This window comes from Passer domesticus, chromosome 22 (assembly GCF_036417665.1).
Source record: "Passer domesticus isolate bPasDom1 chromosome 22, bPasDom1.hap1, whole genome shotgun sequence".
In the NCBI taxonomy this organism is placed as follows: domain Eukaryota; kingdom Metazoa; phylum Chordata; class Aves; order Passeriformes; family Passeridae; genus Passer; species Passer domesticus.
The window spans coordinates 3245740-3261084 of NC_087495.1; the positions used below are offsets into that span (position 1 = coordinate 3245740).

General features: G+C 42.2%; 1 protein-coding gene across 4 annotated transcripts; it reads left to right on the forward strand.

Annotated features, from left to right (window-relative positions):
- The first annotated feature begins 142 nt into the window (after nucleotides 1-142).
- TNFRSF1B (TNF receptor superfamily member 1B) lies at nucleotides 143-14951 on the forward strand. 4 transcript variants are annotated; one of them, XM_064397143.1, is made up of 10 exons: nucleotides 143-438; nucleotides 6539-6638; nucleotides 9076-9204; nucleotides 10215-10364; nucleotides 11086-11179; nucleotides 11262-11449; nucleotides 12172-12246; nucleotides 12796-12833; nucleotides 13366-13630; nucleotides 14150-14951. In XM_064397143.1, the coding sequence occupies exons 1-10, from the start codon at nucleotides 337-339 to the stop codon at nucleotides 14446-14448; spliced, it is 1440 nt and encodes a 479-aa protein (XP_064253213.1). In that variant the 5' UTR covers nucleotides 143-336; the 3' UTR covers nucleotides 14449-14951. The 4 variants fall into 4 exon arrangements, with proteins under 4 accessions (XP_064253213.1, XP_064253216.1, XP_064253215.1 ...); XM_064397146.1 differs by lacking the exon at nucleotides 6539-6638; XM_064397145.1 differs by lacking the exons at nucleotides 143-438; nucleotides 6539-6638 and adding an exon at nucleotides 6669-8429.
- Nucleotides 14952-15345: the final 394 nt, after the last annotated feature.

Sequence of the window (15345 nt, forward strand, 5' to 3'; positions counted from 1 at the left end):
GTTTGAAATGTTAAATTGCTGATAATTTCAGTCTCAGAAGAAATATTTTTGCAAGAAAGCCATTTGAAGCTCACGGAGCTCTTAGTGAACTAGAGGGCTGAATTTACAGCAAAGCTGCGTGCGACACACGAGTGACTGCCATCAATGAGTATTAATGAACACCGGAACGCTGCAGAGGCAGCTCGGTACTGCGGGGCGAAGTGACGACGATCCAGGGCGGTGTGGTGTGAAGGGGGCAGACGGGGCCCCCACCCGAGCCCGGGTTCCCGTGCGAGCAGCTCAGCAGTGCGGGCGGTGCCAGCGGGGCCGGACCCGCCCGCGCCGCGCTCGGCGGCGATGGGGCCGCGCCGGGCGCTGCTCCGGGAGCCCGGCCCGGGGCTCATCCCCGGGCTCCTCCCGGTGTTGATCGCGATGTTGGTCCCCGCCGGGGCCGGGCGGGTGAGCGGGGCCGGGCGGGCAGGAGCGGGAGCGCCGTGGGGAGACGCGGGCGGCACCGCCCGGGGATGCGGCTGCGGAGGGCGCGGAGACGGGCAGCGTGTCACTGCCGTGTGTGCGGTCTGTTTGTCACCTGCCCGCCCCTTGTCGCCTGTCTGTCCCTTGTCAGGTGTTCCTTGTCGCCTGTCTGTCCCTTGTCATCTGTCCCTTGTCATCTGTCCCTTGTCAGGTGTCCCTTGTCGCCTGTCTGTCCCTTGTCATCTGTCCCTTGTCAGGTGTCCCTTGTCTCCTGCCCCTTGTCGCCTGTATGTTCCTTGTCACCTGTTCCTGGTCTCCTGCTCCTTCTCACCTGTCCCTTGTCTCCTGCCCCCTGTTGCCTGTCTGTTCCTTGTCTCCTGCCCCTTGTCAGGTATCCCTTGTCTCCTGCCCCTTGTCGCCTGTTTGTTCCTTGTCACCTCTCCCTTGTTTCCTGCCACTTGTCACCTGTTCCTTGTCTCCTGCCCCTTGTCTCCTGTCTGTTCCTTCTCACCTGTCCCTTGTCTCCTGTCTGTCCCTTGCCACCTGTCCCTTGTCTCCTGCCCCTTGTTGCCTGTCTGTCCCTTGTCACCTGTCCCTTGTCAGGTGTCCCTTGTCTTCTGCTTCTTGTTGCCTGTCTTTCCCTTGTCTCTTGCCCCCTCTCACCTGTCCCTTGTCACCTGTCCCTTGTCAGGTGTCCCTTGTCTCCTGCCCCTTGTCACTTGTCTTTTCCTTGTTACCTGCCCCTTGTCTCCTGCTCCTTCTCACCTGTTTGTCCCTTGTCACCTGTCCCTTGTCTGCTGCCTCTTGTTGCCTGTCTGTCCCTTGTCTCCTGCCCCTTGTCGCTTGTCTGTTTCTTGTGAGGTGTCCCTTGTCTCCTGCCCCTTGTCATCTCTTTGTTCCTTGTCACCTGTCCCTTGTCTGCTGCCCCTTGTCTCTTGTCTGTTCCATGTCACCTATCCCTTGTCTCCTGCCCCTTGATGCCTGTCTGTTCCTTGTCACCTGTCCCTTGTCTCCTGCTCCTTCTCACCTGTCCCTTGTCATCTGTCCCTTGTCAGGTGTCCCTTGTCACCTGCCCCTTGTTAGGTGTCCCTTGTCACCTGTCCCTTGTCTTCTGCCCCTTCTCGCCTGTCTGTCCCTTGTCAGGTGTCCCTTGTTTCCTGCCCCTTGTCTCCTGTCTATCCCTTCTCACCCATCCCTTGTCTCCTGCCCCTTGTCACCTGTCTGTTCCTTGCCACCTCTGTGCCCCTGGGCTTGGGCTGGATTCATGGTGATCTCCACAGCAAGCTCAAGTCCCGCTCTTAAAACGTCAAAGCTCAGCCTTTGTCTGTGTTGTTGTTACTTCTTGGCTTCCCAAAGGAATGACTAATAATTTTTCCTGGATTTTCATCGGAAATAGGTTGATTTTGCAGGCTTATTTGGATGTTTGTAAAACCCGTGGTGAGCACCCTGGCAAGTGCAGAGTGTAAATCCATATCTGTGTTACACTGTTTACACAGGAAGAACTTGTTGTGCTCCATTGGCTCCCTAGAACTCTTCCCCATTTAAATAGAAAAGCCTTTAATTTGCAGTGAAGATCTGATGTGCTGCAGCTGCTGCTGTTTCTGCAGCACAGCTTGGCAGTGGGGTTTGTAACTCTGTCAGCCAAAGAGCTCCATGGGATCTCTTTGCCTTCAGCTGAGTGTTTTCTTACTGGTGTATTGATAGCACTTTTCTGCCTGGTTTTAAAATGTTCAGGATTGTGAAGATAAATATGGAAATGTTGCTGAGATGTCCAGGTCACTGTGTTCTTATGGGATATTTATGTTATTTATATGTTTGTTTAATCATAGGAATTTAGGCTGGATAAAACAAATTGAAATGAAATCAGGTGAGGATGTCAGAATGTGTATTGAACCTGGAATTACACAGAGGTCTTTTAAGGAGTATGGAGTGCTACAGTGAGCTGATCATATATTAAAGTATCTATTTGAACTGTTTCTCACTAATTTTTCATTCAGCTCTGGTTTTAAGGTGAGAGTGTTTTGAATCTGATTTACTGGACACCTTGCAGTGGATAGGATAAAACAGATAGAGAAGGGACAGTCTCAGAATTGTAGCAGAACTTATCACTAGAATTAAAGTTTGTCATGTTTCCTGCTGAGCAAGGGGCTTTGGTTCAAAAGGAATTAAAGGGACTCTAAATATGACTGAAACATAATGATGGAAATAACGACAGAAACTTTCAGCATCACTTTTTGCACTGTGACAAAATAAAGAAAAGCTTATATGTAAAGTCAGAGAAACAAACACAGTAGTTTCAGTAGTACCACACCTGCCACAGAGCTGGAAAAAAGCCCATGCCTGTTATATAAATTTTTTAACAGTGATTTTTAAAGAAAATTTACTTTATTTTTGAGGGAGGCAAACAGGCGAAGCAACAGTTCTTGAGTGACACTACCTCTTGGGTTTTTCCTCATTCATCTGAAGTCTCTCAAAGTTCCCAGCCTCAGTCCCTGTGTTAGACACAGGAACTGAACATTATTTTTGCCATTTTGAACAATTGAATCACCAAGGTTTTCAGGAATAGACTGAAGTTTTCAAAGAGCAGAACTGGTGAAATAGGTATGTTTCTCCAAGTACATATATAATAAAATATACCATGTCTTCCTGCAAATTTGGAATTAGAATTTTTGCCTGTTGTGAACAGCTTCCATATTCTGTGCATCCCCCAGGGAATGGAAGATGTTTTCATGTTCTGGGGTGAGTGGCAGTGAAGTAGAATTGCTGGCAGCAAGCAAACAGACACTGTTTCCTCAGGGAGGAGGGATGCTGAACTGTAAATCTGTGGGTGCGAGGCTGTGCAAGGACTCCTGCTTTACAGAAGTGCAATATAGGATGAGAAAATAATTCACATAATGGACTGTGATCTTTGAGAGAAGTGCAGCACAGCAGCTTTAAAGAAACTCCATAGTTTGAGTAAAGTTGGTACAGCCTGATACAAGTCCAGCAGATTTGGGCAATGCTGTTATCTGGTAACTGCTCTTCAACACAATGTTTTTTTTAATGAGAAGTTTAAATATTTTAGACAGAATTCTGGTTTTTTCCTGCCTCCAGTAGGTCTGGTAGCTCAGCAAATAGTGTCTCTGTATCTCAAGTCCTTTCCATAGAAACAGATTTTACAACAGAGACCTCAGTGACTTCATTGTGGTTTCACATACATGAAGAGCATTGTACACAAATTAGTTCCTCTTCAGACTTCTCTGACTGACAGCTCAAGTTTTGAAGGCAAATATATGAAAAGGAGATCAATAGAAGTGTAGACATGTGAATTAGGATTAAAAAATATGCTTAAATATCTTTGTTTAAATGGCCTTGAGTGAAAATTAGTGTTATATGAATGGATTCTAATAGATTAGTCCATTATATTAACATGTTTTATTTTTATTATTTAAGACACTTAAATTTAATTACACACAAAGTCCTTTCAGTTGGTGTGGAGATTACTATTAGCCCACTTCTCTCCAGGAACAAATTAACTCACCTGTTTAGTAATATCTGTAGTGCAAACAGGAAAATGACCCAAACAATGCAGGAACTCCAGAGAGTCTGGAGTCACTGACTTTGTGTATGCAGCTTCTTAGGTATTGCTTAATGCAGAGGCATTGCAAAAATCTCCCTAGTGGGTTATGAAGTCAAAGGCAAACATCGTTTACCCATTTCTATGCCAAAATGCATTGCTTAATTTGATGTGCATAGAGCTAGACTAAATTTCGTGTTTAAGAATGTTTGTGCCTCTACTGATACACAGATGAGGCATTTTATTTCTTCTTGTACCTGTTAAATTAAATGAAGTCTTGCAAAGTCTTAATTTTGTCCTTATAAATGTCTATTAAATCGGCTGCCTGATTTAGGCACTGCTACCTAGACTGAGAAGTTCTGAGCCTGTAGTGCAAAATGTGCAGCATCAGGTTAGCTTCCCTTCACACAATCTGCTTGTAGGACATTGAATCCCAGTAAAAACAGGATAAAATAAGGACTTGTGAGAGATACAAACACTAACAAAATGCAAAGATTGTGAAATAGAATCTGGCCCCTATTCATCAGGCTTTCAGTCCAAAGTAGCCAATGCATCTGGATTGGGGACAGAAATCTTATATGGCCTAATCACACTTTAGGATTGGTGACATTGCTACAAAACTGGGGTCTGCTAAATGAATTGAATGAAAATGAAATGAATTGAATCCTTCCAGGGCAAACCAAGCTGAGCACATGTGTGTAAATTGTGTCTAAGCCAGTCACAACTCCCTTTTAGTTTTCCATAATGTTCTTTGAAGGCATTTGGGAAGAAAATGTCAATTGAAAGTCACTGAGAGCCACAACTCATCAGATAAAATTTCAGGGAGATTGTATCAGAGAGCAGAGAGATCCTTCCAAGCACAACTTCAGAGAAACAGGTGTGAACCCAGCAACCAACAGGTTTTCCTGTGTCTGTAGCTCACGGGGCAGGATTTACAACAGACAGGGAAGAGCATGAGATAAGAACTTCTTGTTTTGTTTTGTTTTGTTTTGTTTTGTTTTGTTTTTTTTGCCAGGAAGCCTCACCAGCAGGGTCATTTGTGACGTGGTTTATTGTATTTCTCCTTTTTTTCCCCCCATGTCTGCTCTTGCATGAAGCCTTATGTTTTGAAAAGTCTCTCGACTGCTTGTTTTAATGAAGTTGATCATAGTGACTACAAAAACAGGATGACTTCACTTGTGATCTTTCCTCTTCTAATAAAAAAGTAATTTAATGAAACATATTTTTGATGAGAGCAGATCCCTTTTCTCCTTCACCAAATTTTAGTGTCAGCTCAAGTTTGCAAACAGGATGATTTATCACTTTCTATCATATGATGTCTAGACTTTTATCTGCCTTCACGTTCTCAGAAAAGGATTTTTTTTGACACTGACCATTGAGTAGGTTGACAAAATCCAGTTTCTGATCACAGCTAAATAAGAAGTAGAATATTTCAATGAGCTGCATAAGAAAATGTGAAATTCCCTTTAAGCAATTGCTGAGGGTGGGAAACATTAATCTCCTTTGCCAGTAATGTGAAGACACAATAGATATTCAACATGTTTTTCAGTAAGGCGGAAGGATATTTTCATTACTGGCCTGCCAAGATCTTGTTCCTGTTTTGATTTCTCATTTTAGTAATGATTCCTCTAAATGTGTGTAAATTATGTATGGAGCAACCTCTTCAGAGTGCAGTGATGCTTTAATGCTGAGCAGTGTCACATCCTTTTTTAACAGTGCCTTTTGGTCTAGCAGGAAACTCCTACGCTTGTCCTACCTAACAGGAGCCTTGTTTAAATGAGTGTATTTTTCCCTTTGAAAATAGTCAGTAAGTCATCAAATAATTTGACACTTGTTCATTGAAGTAATTGAGCTGTGCTGGTCAGTGTGAGCTGAAATTAGGCACCCTGTATTTCATGATTGTCTCTAATGCATTTAACCTGCATATTTGTCTGCACCTCCTGCAAAGGTGCTGCTTCTCAGAAGCAGCAGTGCAGTTTTTGGAGACTTCATTTTGAAAACATCAAGGCCTTTCTTGCTCAGGAAGGAATCACAGAGTATCTGGAAAGATAAAAGCCTTTTTCCCTTTTCTTTGGAAAGATTGACTGAAGTTTTTGAGCCACTTTACAGTAAATGTTTCTCCCACAAACCCACAGGTAGGAATTTAGGTTTGTCTGGTGTTTGTCAGACGTTGTTGGAGCCATGGCAGCTGAGGGTAAAGCACTCAGCCCTTTGGTTTGGGGGATGCAGTAGTGACCAGGTGTGATGCTAATCCCATAGCCCCACTGCACTCTTTGAGCCTAAAACCTGGAGAAATCACTTTGTTTGTGGTGGTGGATCTTTGGAAAACAAAGGAACCTCAGAACAGTCACGTGCAGCTCGTTGCCCTGCAGCCCCTTGGCATCTGCTGGGTGCTGTTTCATTGCACTGGTGCCTTGGAAAGGAAGATGTTTGTCATTGCACTGCTCTTTAGGTATTTGTCTCGTTTGAGTCTCTAATTCAGGATCAGAATAGACTTGTGACTCATGACTTCCCCTTGATTTCTCCTAGGAACATTCATTACCTTACACGCCACAGTTTGCACAATGCAATCCCAGCACTCAATTCTATGATGAAGACCTTAATAAATGCTGCAGCCAGTGCCCTCCAGGTAGGTTATAATTCAAACTATTACTTTACACAGCCAAATTCACTCAGTTTTCAGATGATCATAGTGTGTTTTGATTACTTATACATCTAAATTGCATCAGATTTTTGCTGTTGCAATGCATTCTTCCTCAACAAAGACAACAGAACACTATGACTGCAAAACACCTGCAAAAGAGACACATTGTCCATCAGAACTGGAATTCTCCTACAAGGTTAACTGGGCTGGGACTTACCAGGAGGTAAGCTCTGAGCTTGTGTAAGTACAGTTCTGTGTGAGGTTTTCATTTGAGTAATTAAAGTAATTTTAGTCAACATTGGAGGGGAAGCAGCAGCTCACTAAAGGAATTACAAAAACTAGGCAACACAGACCTTAGCCCACTAATAAAAATATATATTGTAAAACAGGGCATGAAGTAAAGCTTGGTTTCTGTGCTATGATAATATCACTTACCTAAGGGGCTTTCCATTGGACAGGTCAATCTGTCATTGCTCATTAAGGGAGTTTTTTGTGTTTTACACAAAAACAGACCCTGCAGAGCACTGTGAGACTGGGGACAGGACTGCAGGCACTGTCTGCTTTGAGCTGTCACATCTTACACTTCAGGGGTGATTACAAGTGACCTGTAGTTAGCCAAAGTCATTGTCTGTGGGTTTTGGGATTGGTTTTTTGGGGGGATAGTAATGTTCTTTAGAGATTTTGGTTGTAGAGTTGTTGCAACAATATTATTATATTAGATACAGAAAAAAACCTGCCTTTTTGTTTTTCTCATTACATGCTGAGCAAAGAAAATTTGTCTCCATAAATGCTGAGTGTCTGTCAGATCCGGAAGTTTAAACAGGAAATCAGTATTTGCTGAAACAGCTGCAGTTCCTTGAATTAACTGAAATTATCTAGATAGATCTGTCAAACCTCTTTTGTTCATGACAGATGAAAGACGATAACCTATAAGTAAAACTTTTCAGTTGTGTTTTGTAGTGTTCAGTGAATCAGCCTAGATCTTTAGCAGGATGTAGGATGCAGAATGTAAAGCTTTAATAAGTACAGGGAAAAACAAAGTCTTTGGAAATAATTAATTTGGCTCACCTCCAGGGCATCTTCTTTTGAAAAAACAGATTCTCCAAGCAGCTCTAAAAATTTTTCAGTGTTCTTCCTGCTCTCTGAGTATGTTTTCCAGGATATTTTTTAAAGGATATGAGACATTGATTTTTATCTTTTTTTTCCTTTCACATGAAAGGGAAATGGCAATCGAGGTGTTTCCTCCAAAATTAATGTTGGAACTCATATTTACATGCTCCCACCACTGTACCAAATGTGAGAAATAGTACAAACCTTGTTGGTGGTGAGAAGCTTTGGAGAAATACCTGCGGTAGTTTTTGCCTTTGTCTGGAATGCCAGTTGTCGTGGTGGGAAGCGGGTGCTGGTCAGAGTGCCACCACCCTCCTGGAGAAGCATCCTTAAAAGGGTGTCCTGGTGGCACAGGCACGTCTGCACTCTCCCCCAGTGACTTCAGCTCTGAGTTTGTTTGGGTGACACAGAAGGAGGGACAGAGTCCCTGTATGAGGTTCCACGGAGAATCTTTGTCACCACATTTCTCTTCACAAAGGCACAACTTCCAAAGAAATTTCTGGGTTTCACATTCTGTGAACCTCAGAGAAAGGAAAAACAATTCTTATCTCATTTGCTGCTCCTGTGTTCACAAGTGGAATGTGTAGTGGAAGATTGTTTACCTGAAGGGAATTGGTAATTGGATTTGGGTGTGGGTGTTTTGATTCACTGACCCATTGGATCCAGGTGGGTGTGTCAGGAGATGCTGTGCAGTGCAGTGGAGTGCTTGGCAGGTTCAGTTTAGATGTAATGTAATATAGTATAGAATAATATAGTGTAATAGAGTAATTAATTAGCCTTCTGATAAGATGGAGTCAGATGCATCATTCTCTCCCCCTCGTCGGGGGCAAAAATATCTACTGTAAATCTTTATTAGGGTTCTGCTGTGAAGGGGTCCAGGGATGAGGAGACTCTCACTCCCTTGATGCAGGGGAGAGAGAGCTCATCCTCTCAATGGAATGGAGAGAGCTCCCGATAGTCAGAGGGGACAGGGTTATATAGGGAAGGCAGGGCCTGGGGAAGAGCACCAGGAGGAATGGGCTCAGGGCACAGGGCTGGAGCCAGGGGGAAGGGTCAATGGGATACATAGAATTTGTTTGTAGTAGAATGTGTCTGGAATCCACTGAACTGAATGTAGGAAAAGGGGTCAAACATGGATAGACATAAATCAGCCTTTCCCTGTAGAGACATGCAGTCCTCTATCAATGTATGGTGTATGATAATGTCAGTGAAGGGAAAGGATTCTGCAGCTCAGAATGAGACTTAATTCCTAGTGAGCTTTTCCAGTGAGATGTTTTCTCTGTTTTGATTTGGGGTATTTTTCTTTTTATAGGTCAGTATAGAACAGGGAGCTGCAGTCACACCATGGACACCAAGTGCAGCCCCTGCAGACCTAAAACCTACACAGCCATCTGGAATCACTCTCCACAGTGCTTTGCCTGCTCACCACCCTGCAGGAAAGGTAGGCTTGGATTAGTTAACAGGCTTGCTCAAAGACTGGGCTTAGGTTAACCTTGCCTTTTCTCCTAAGAAACACAGGAGATTTTGTCAATCGCTTGTATCATCCTCATGCTTTTGGAATGTGTAAAATTTCGGGATAGGAATCAAGGAAAAGTCTTGCAGGGAGTCCTAAAAATGAGATACCAATCTTATATTATTAAAAACTAAGGCATCACTACATCACTAAAATATTCCAAATGCCATCAGTAGAATAAGCTCCTGCTTATAACATCCCATCAAGAGACCTTAAGACCTGACTTGGACACGGGTAAATGGATAATTACATTTCCAGCATCCTGTCATTTCTCATTTTGTCTGCTGAAGTGACAACAGCAAACATGGGTTTATTTTGCAAAATAACGTGGGTTTAGCAGTCAGTGAGAGCACACTGGTTCTGTTCCCTGAAGCAGCTTAACAGTACCTAAGGTAGAACACTGTACCAACACCTGTACTTTGGGCTAATAGATCACCTGCGTTAATGAACTTGGTCATGCTGTTCTCCATCACTTCTAATGGAAATTGGTGTAGAACATTATCTACTTGATTCACTGAGAAGTAAGTTTTAAGGATACAGTGTAAGTTGAAAGGACCTTTGGTCTCATCTAAATAGATAATCTTACAGAGCTGGTTAATTACAATATGAAAATATCGGCAGTAAAATCTCCACAGACTGAACATCTCAGTGTGGCCCCCAGGTATGGCAGTGGTGAACACAAATGGCCATGTTTGGAGTTATGACACAACATAACACAACTGCAGGCACAGAGTTGAAATGTGCAAATTTCTCCTTGCCTAGAGAGAGAAAACTCTTCTGAAAATGTAGATATTGGGGCATATAAGACATTTGGTTTATGGTGCTAAACAAGCCCAAAACTTGTATGTGAACATCACCTCATGTTCACTCGAAGCATCGCAGGCTGTGATTTTAAATGCTGTCAAAGACATCTTGCTTTATTTTTGTTTTAAAACCAGGGCTTGTACAGAACCAAACGTGCACGAGGTTCCAGGACAGAATCTGCAGCTGCCCACCCCACAAGTACTGTGTTTCCAAGCTGGACGAGCACTGTGAGGTGTGTAGAACACACAAAAAATGCGGCAAAGGTTACCGGGTTTCCAGAAGAGGTAATCTGATTTTGATTCTGCTTACTGCACATTTACTCTGGCCTAATTCCCTATGGTTGTGCATTCCTTTTAGGGTTTATTTTTACATCCTCAGCAAGTGGGCACTAAGCAGAGTAACAGTATTCTCCAGAGCTATATCCAAAGTGACAACATGTTGCAATTTCTTACTGTCATGTATCATAAAGTTTCCAATCCAACTTAATCTGCATTTTGCTCTTCTGGGTGATTTATTCTGTACAAGTGACTGAGATCCAAGACCACTTAATCACTCCTTAAGTCCTTGAAAAAGGGCTTCAGGTGCAATTTTGGGTACAGTAAATAATGATGACTCTATGCTGTCCTGCAGAATGATCTGGTTTTATTAATTGATGGAATCTATCACCCTGATAATACATCCATCTTAAAATGATAAATAATTTTAAAATATTCAAAACACGAAACATTTAAAAATATTTAGGAATCATTTTGAGAAGATGCAGAACTCAACAGTTTGGTGAAAAGCTCAGCTTTGCAGCACCACATTTGAACCTTTAATGGCACCACACTTACAGCTGGTTAATCTTCTCTTTGGGTTGGGTGCATCAAGTGAATGTCTTCTGTGAGAGTTAGAGACTGCATTTTTTGCACTGCTTCTATCTCTACTAGGGTCTCTTGCAGACCTGGATTATTCATTCCTGTTTCTCACCAGATAAGTAACTGGAGTTTTCCTCTTTGTTTAAAGGGACAGACAGCACAGACACAGAATGTAAACCTTGTCCTCCTGGCACGTTTTCCCCTGAGGAATCCTACAACACCAGCTGCATACCCCATACCATGTGAGCCAGAGTTCTGTCCAACAGCAGCCTTAACTGTGCAGAGCTTTCTGCTGTTCCTAACTTCTCTTTTTGTCTCCTGCAGCTGTAAATCAGTGGCTGTCCCTGGGAACAGCAGGAATGACACTGTTTGCAGTGACTCAGGAACAGCCACAGTTCTGTCTCACACTAATTGGAACCTACTTCTGACCCAGAGCTCAGCTTTCCACAAACCTGAAATAATAACTCAACCTGTTGTGTTAAACTCTGTACCTGACCTGTCCCACATCACTGGTGAGCTTTAATTCATTTAAAGTCACTTCTGTCTGCTCAGGAACTAAGTTTATATTTAGTTCTCAGAGTCTTTCCAAAACCAGTCGCCTGTACCCAAACAGAACCTCAGAGGAGCTCAATTAATTCAATGTGACACTGCATTTTTACCACTTGTGTATTTTATGATCCTTGTAAACTGGAAATATTTCTAAGAAACCCCAAACTAGATTATACAAGGCATTTCCTGGTAATGGCTGCTATAGCTGGTAGAAAAGGTCGTATCTTAAATTCTGGACTGAGGCAAACCTGGCCTGGTGAGAAGTCTGTGAATCTTCTGTCAGCCTTTGCTGAGACAGAAGGTCCTGACAGCATTCCTAGGTGTGGATGTGCTCTCTCCTGTTCACAGCCCATCCAGGAGGCAGAGATGTTTAGGAGCATTTTCAGCTACCTGGCCTTGTATGTGACAAACTCTTGCTTGCCTGGAGAAATACCTTTTGTGACTGAGGCCAAAAGTCTGTCCTTACTTTTCAGGAGAGGAGAATTTAGCTTTATGAAGTGATGGTGACTGAAATGAGACCTTGGTGTCTGACAATTGAGGCATCAAATGTGAATATCAGGCATACACAATACTTGTAAATTTAGCTTTTGTAGCTATGCACAGAAACTACAAGACTACCTTTTTGTAATACGATCCTTTGTTAGATCTAGCTGCTAAATAATTTCTTATTTTTATTTATTTTCAGGAGCAGTAGCAGGGCCATTCTTATTGGTCCTGATAATTGCTATTTTGGGGTATTGCTTAGTCTCCAAAAAAAAAGGTAAGAGTCATGAGGTGAAAACAAGCAGATCTGTAAAAACTGTGTAGTGTCACCTAATTTCACATTAACCTGAGCCTGGTGGTTGACTGAAATTGGTGTCTTAGAAGATTCCAGCTTTCTTCTGATCTGTCTTGTTCCTCAGATTTTAGGTTATTGTCTAAATACACAACAGCCTTGGAGTTGGGCAACTGTGCAACAGCTGTGCTTCTGCTGAATCTTGTTAAATATTTGGTACTTCATCATTTAAAGATTAGACAATTTCAAGTGTTATAATTATACAGACATGAATCTGATTTATTGTCATCAATACCTTTTCTCACTGACACTATACAAGAAAAATTATTAATTAATGCTGAAGCTTCCCTTTGCTTCCTGGCTAAATTTGGGTCACAAAATTAACACAATACAGGTTTCAATGTGTCCAAACTGTGTGTAATAAACGTACATTTTAAGTTTATTCCAGGAGCAGGGATCACAGCCTAGCTTAGGGTGCAGCTGTTGCAAATGGGACAGGTTTGGGGGCTAATAAACTGTCTTTGCTCATGGCAGCCCTGGTGTACTCTGCAGCAGCTACAGAAGCAGATTTGGTGAGTGTCCTCTCTTTCCATCTCCTCCATTTCTTTAAAAGTTATACAGAAATCATAAACTCTCACCTAATTACAAGTAGAAGAAAACTGCAGAGCAGCAAGAAAACTGGAGTGAGAGCAGGGTGGTTTGGTCCCCAAGCTGGGGTGTAAGATGTACCTTATATATCCCATATAATGTCCCACCCTCTCTTTGTGTGAGGCTAAAAACAGCAGTAAAACCCAGGTGGGGTTTTGAAAACTAAATTTAACAGCCTTTGGCCCCTAAGTAATCAGAGTAGGGCTGTGGGTGCCTTCAGGAGATGAGTTCCTTTTGTTAAACCCTTAATCATCTGTTATGGATTTTACTTGCACCCATCACTATGCAAATGAAAATAATTATAGAATGGCTTGAATTAGAAGGGACATTAAAGCTCCTCTGGTTCCAATCATCAGTGGTGTCTTTAGCTGCCAAAATACTGACCAGTTCTTTGCTAGTGGGTTGCTTATTTTATTTTTAATATTAACATTTTTCATTTCTCTGCAAATGTTCCAGAGTTTTCCCCCTCCAGAAAAACAGTGTGACAAAAAAGTCAGAGATACAGAATTGCAGAACTCCAGGAGTTCTGAACAGGAACACCAGCACCTCTTGGAAACTTCTGGGTCCAGCAGTATCCTGAATCCAACTGGATCTCCAACCATCAGTGTAACAAGTAAGAAGAATTATGAAAATAAAAACTCAGGAGAGTTTCAGCTGCAACATTCACCTCCTGAAGGTTCTAAATTCCTGAGTGGAGATGGACACAGCTCTGCGAGTTCAGGTAGTAGTGATTCTGAATGATCCAGAACCTCTTGAAATTTATCAGTTATGAGTCTTTTTAGCAGAATTTAAATGGCAGGATAAAACATCTGAGTCCTGTTCAGCAGAGAGAAAATTTAGTAACTTTTGAAAATAAAAAAATGATTGTTTTAAGTTGCCATCCTGAGACAGTAAAGAGTTTTCTCAGTGGACAAACAAGTATTTAGGGGCTAGGGGAGCGGGTGGTTGGCACTTACCTGTGAGTGGGAGTAGAAGCCAAAGGAAGCAGTTACAAAAGAACATTGTCAAAAGCATTTGAAATGACAACAGACGGGCAAGGAATTGTTTGCAATCCAGGTCTGTGCATTAATTTTGGTCGCCTTTTTATTTCTGGGGAGATACATAGATTTTATGGTACCAAAATGTGACAGAACCAACTCAACCAGCTTGACTAAATTGTGTATTTTAACTGTAAGTCAAAGAGCTGGATAAAGACTCCCCTGTTCTGGTTTCATTCTTCTGTTTTGTGTTTATTTGACAGAACATTCTGGTAACGGGGGAACGCAGGTGAATGTGACGTGCATTGTGAAATTTTGCAGACCAGACTGCAGCTCGCAGTGCCCCGAGCAGATGAGCTCAGCGAGCAGGGATTATGGGCACACTCCCTGGTGTTCCCCCACAGGGGGAGAAACCCTCCTTTCCAAAGAAGAAAATGCCTTGAACAAAGAAACTGAAATTCACATCGCAGTGGAAAATGAGGACAATTTACTTCAGGACTCACTTCCAGAAGAAAATAAGGTTCCTCTGGGCATTCAAGATGCTGGGATGAAAACCAGTTAAAGGAAATGACAGATCATATACTGATGGACTGATAATCAAACAACCTCTTGTCTTCTAAAACAAACATTCTGGTACATGTAGCTTTCTTACAGATTTGAAATTTCAGATGAATATAGACACTGCTGCTTTCGAGGTTTTTAGCATCTTCTGTCGCTTTGCAGTTTAAAATAAAAATCACTGAAGCTTTTTAAAATTGAATGGCCAACTCCTCTCTTTCTCTGATTCCCTAAGAGGACCTTTATCAGACTTGAAAAAGAATATTTTTCAAACTTCATGCTGTTTTCTCCTGAGACTTCTTGTGATGATGATTTCTATTCAAGGTCTGCCACGTGTCAAGAGCATGGCCGTGAGCAGCACTTCTCAAGGGACTGGAGTTATTCAATGCTCAGGAATCATCTGTTCGATTTAAATTTTAAAGCTATTGCATTCAGTTTCCTATCCCCTATCTTAGCTGTCACCCTTTCCCTCATCCTCCTGGATATTTCTTTTATTATTACAGTTTGTTTTTTCTTATTATCAGACCAAATTTCTCAAGTACATATAGGGTATTAGGAAGTGAAATCTTTTACACAAACTTTTTTTTACAACTAAAATTATAACTGTTATGTTTAAACAACAGCATTTCATTGTCTGTACATAGCTGATTTTGTTTTAGAAGGGAAAACCTAGAGTGAACTGTTGTTATCTTGGAGTAGGAGTAAGTTCCTTTTGTTGACAACCTTAGAGTTTGTCACCTTTGTGTCCTGGCTGAGGTAACATGTTTCCCCCATTGATCCTGACCTCTATTTTGAGGTAAACCATAAATGCAAAATATTTTCCCTGTGTTCAGTGACTATTAGAGCAGTTCCCTGTGATTATCTTTGCCAGATAGCTCATTGCCCTCAGATGGCAGAGCAT

What these genes read in the sequence shown, in the direction of transcription:
- TNFRSF1B (XM_064397143.1), top strand. Translation starts at nt 337, where the DNA reads ATGGGGCCGCGCCGGGCGCTGCTCCGGGAGCCCGGCCCGGGGCTCATC. An exon ending in TCCCCGCCGGGGCCGGGCGG is followed by an intron (nt 439 to 6,538) that starts GTGAGCGGGGCC and finishes GATTTCTCCTAG; the next exon opens with GAACATTCATTACCTTACAC. An exon ending in CTTAGTCTCCAAAAAAAAAG is followed by an intron (nt 12,247 to 12,795) that starts GTAAGAGTCATG and finishes TGCTCATGGCAG; the next exon opens with CCCTGGTGTACTCTGCAGCA.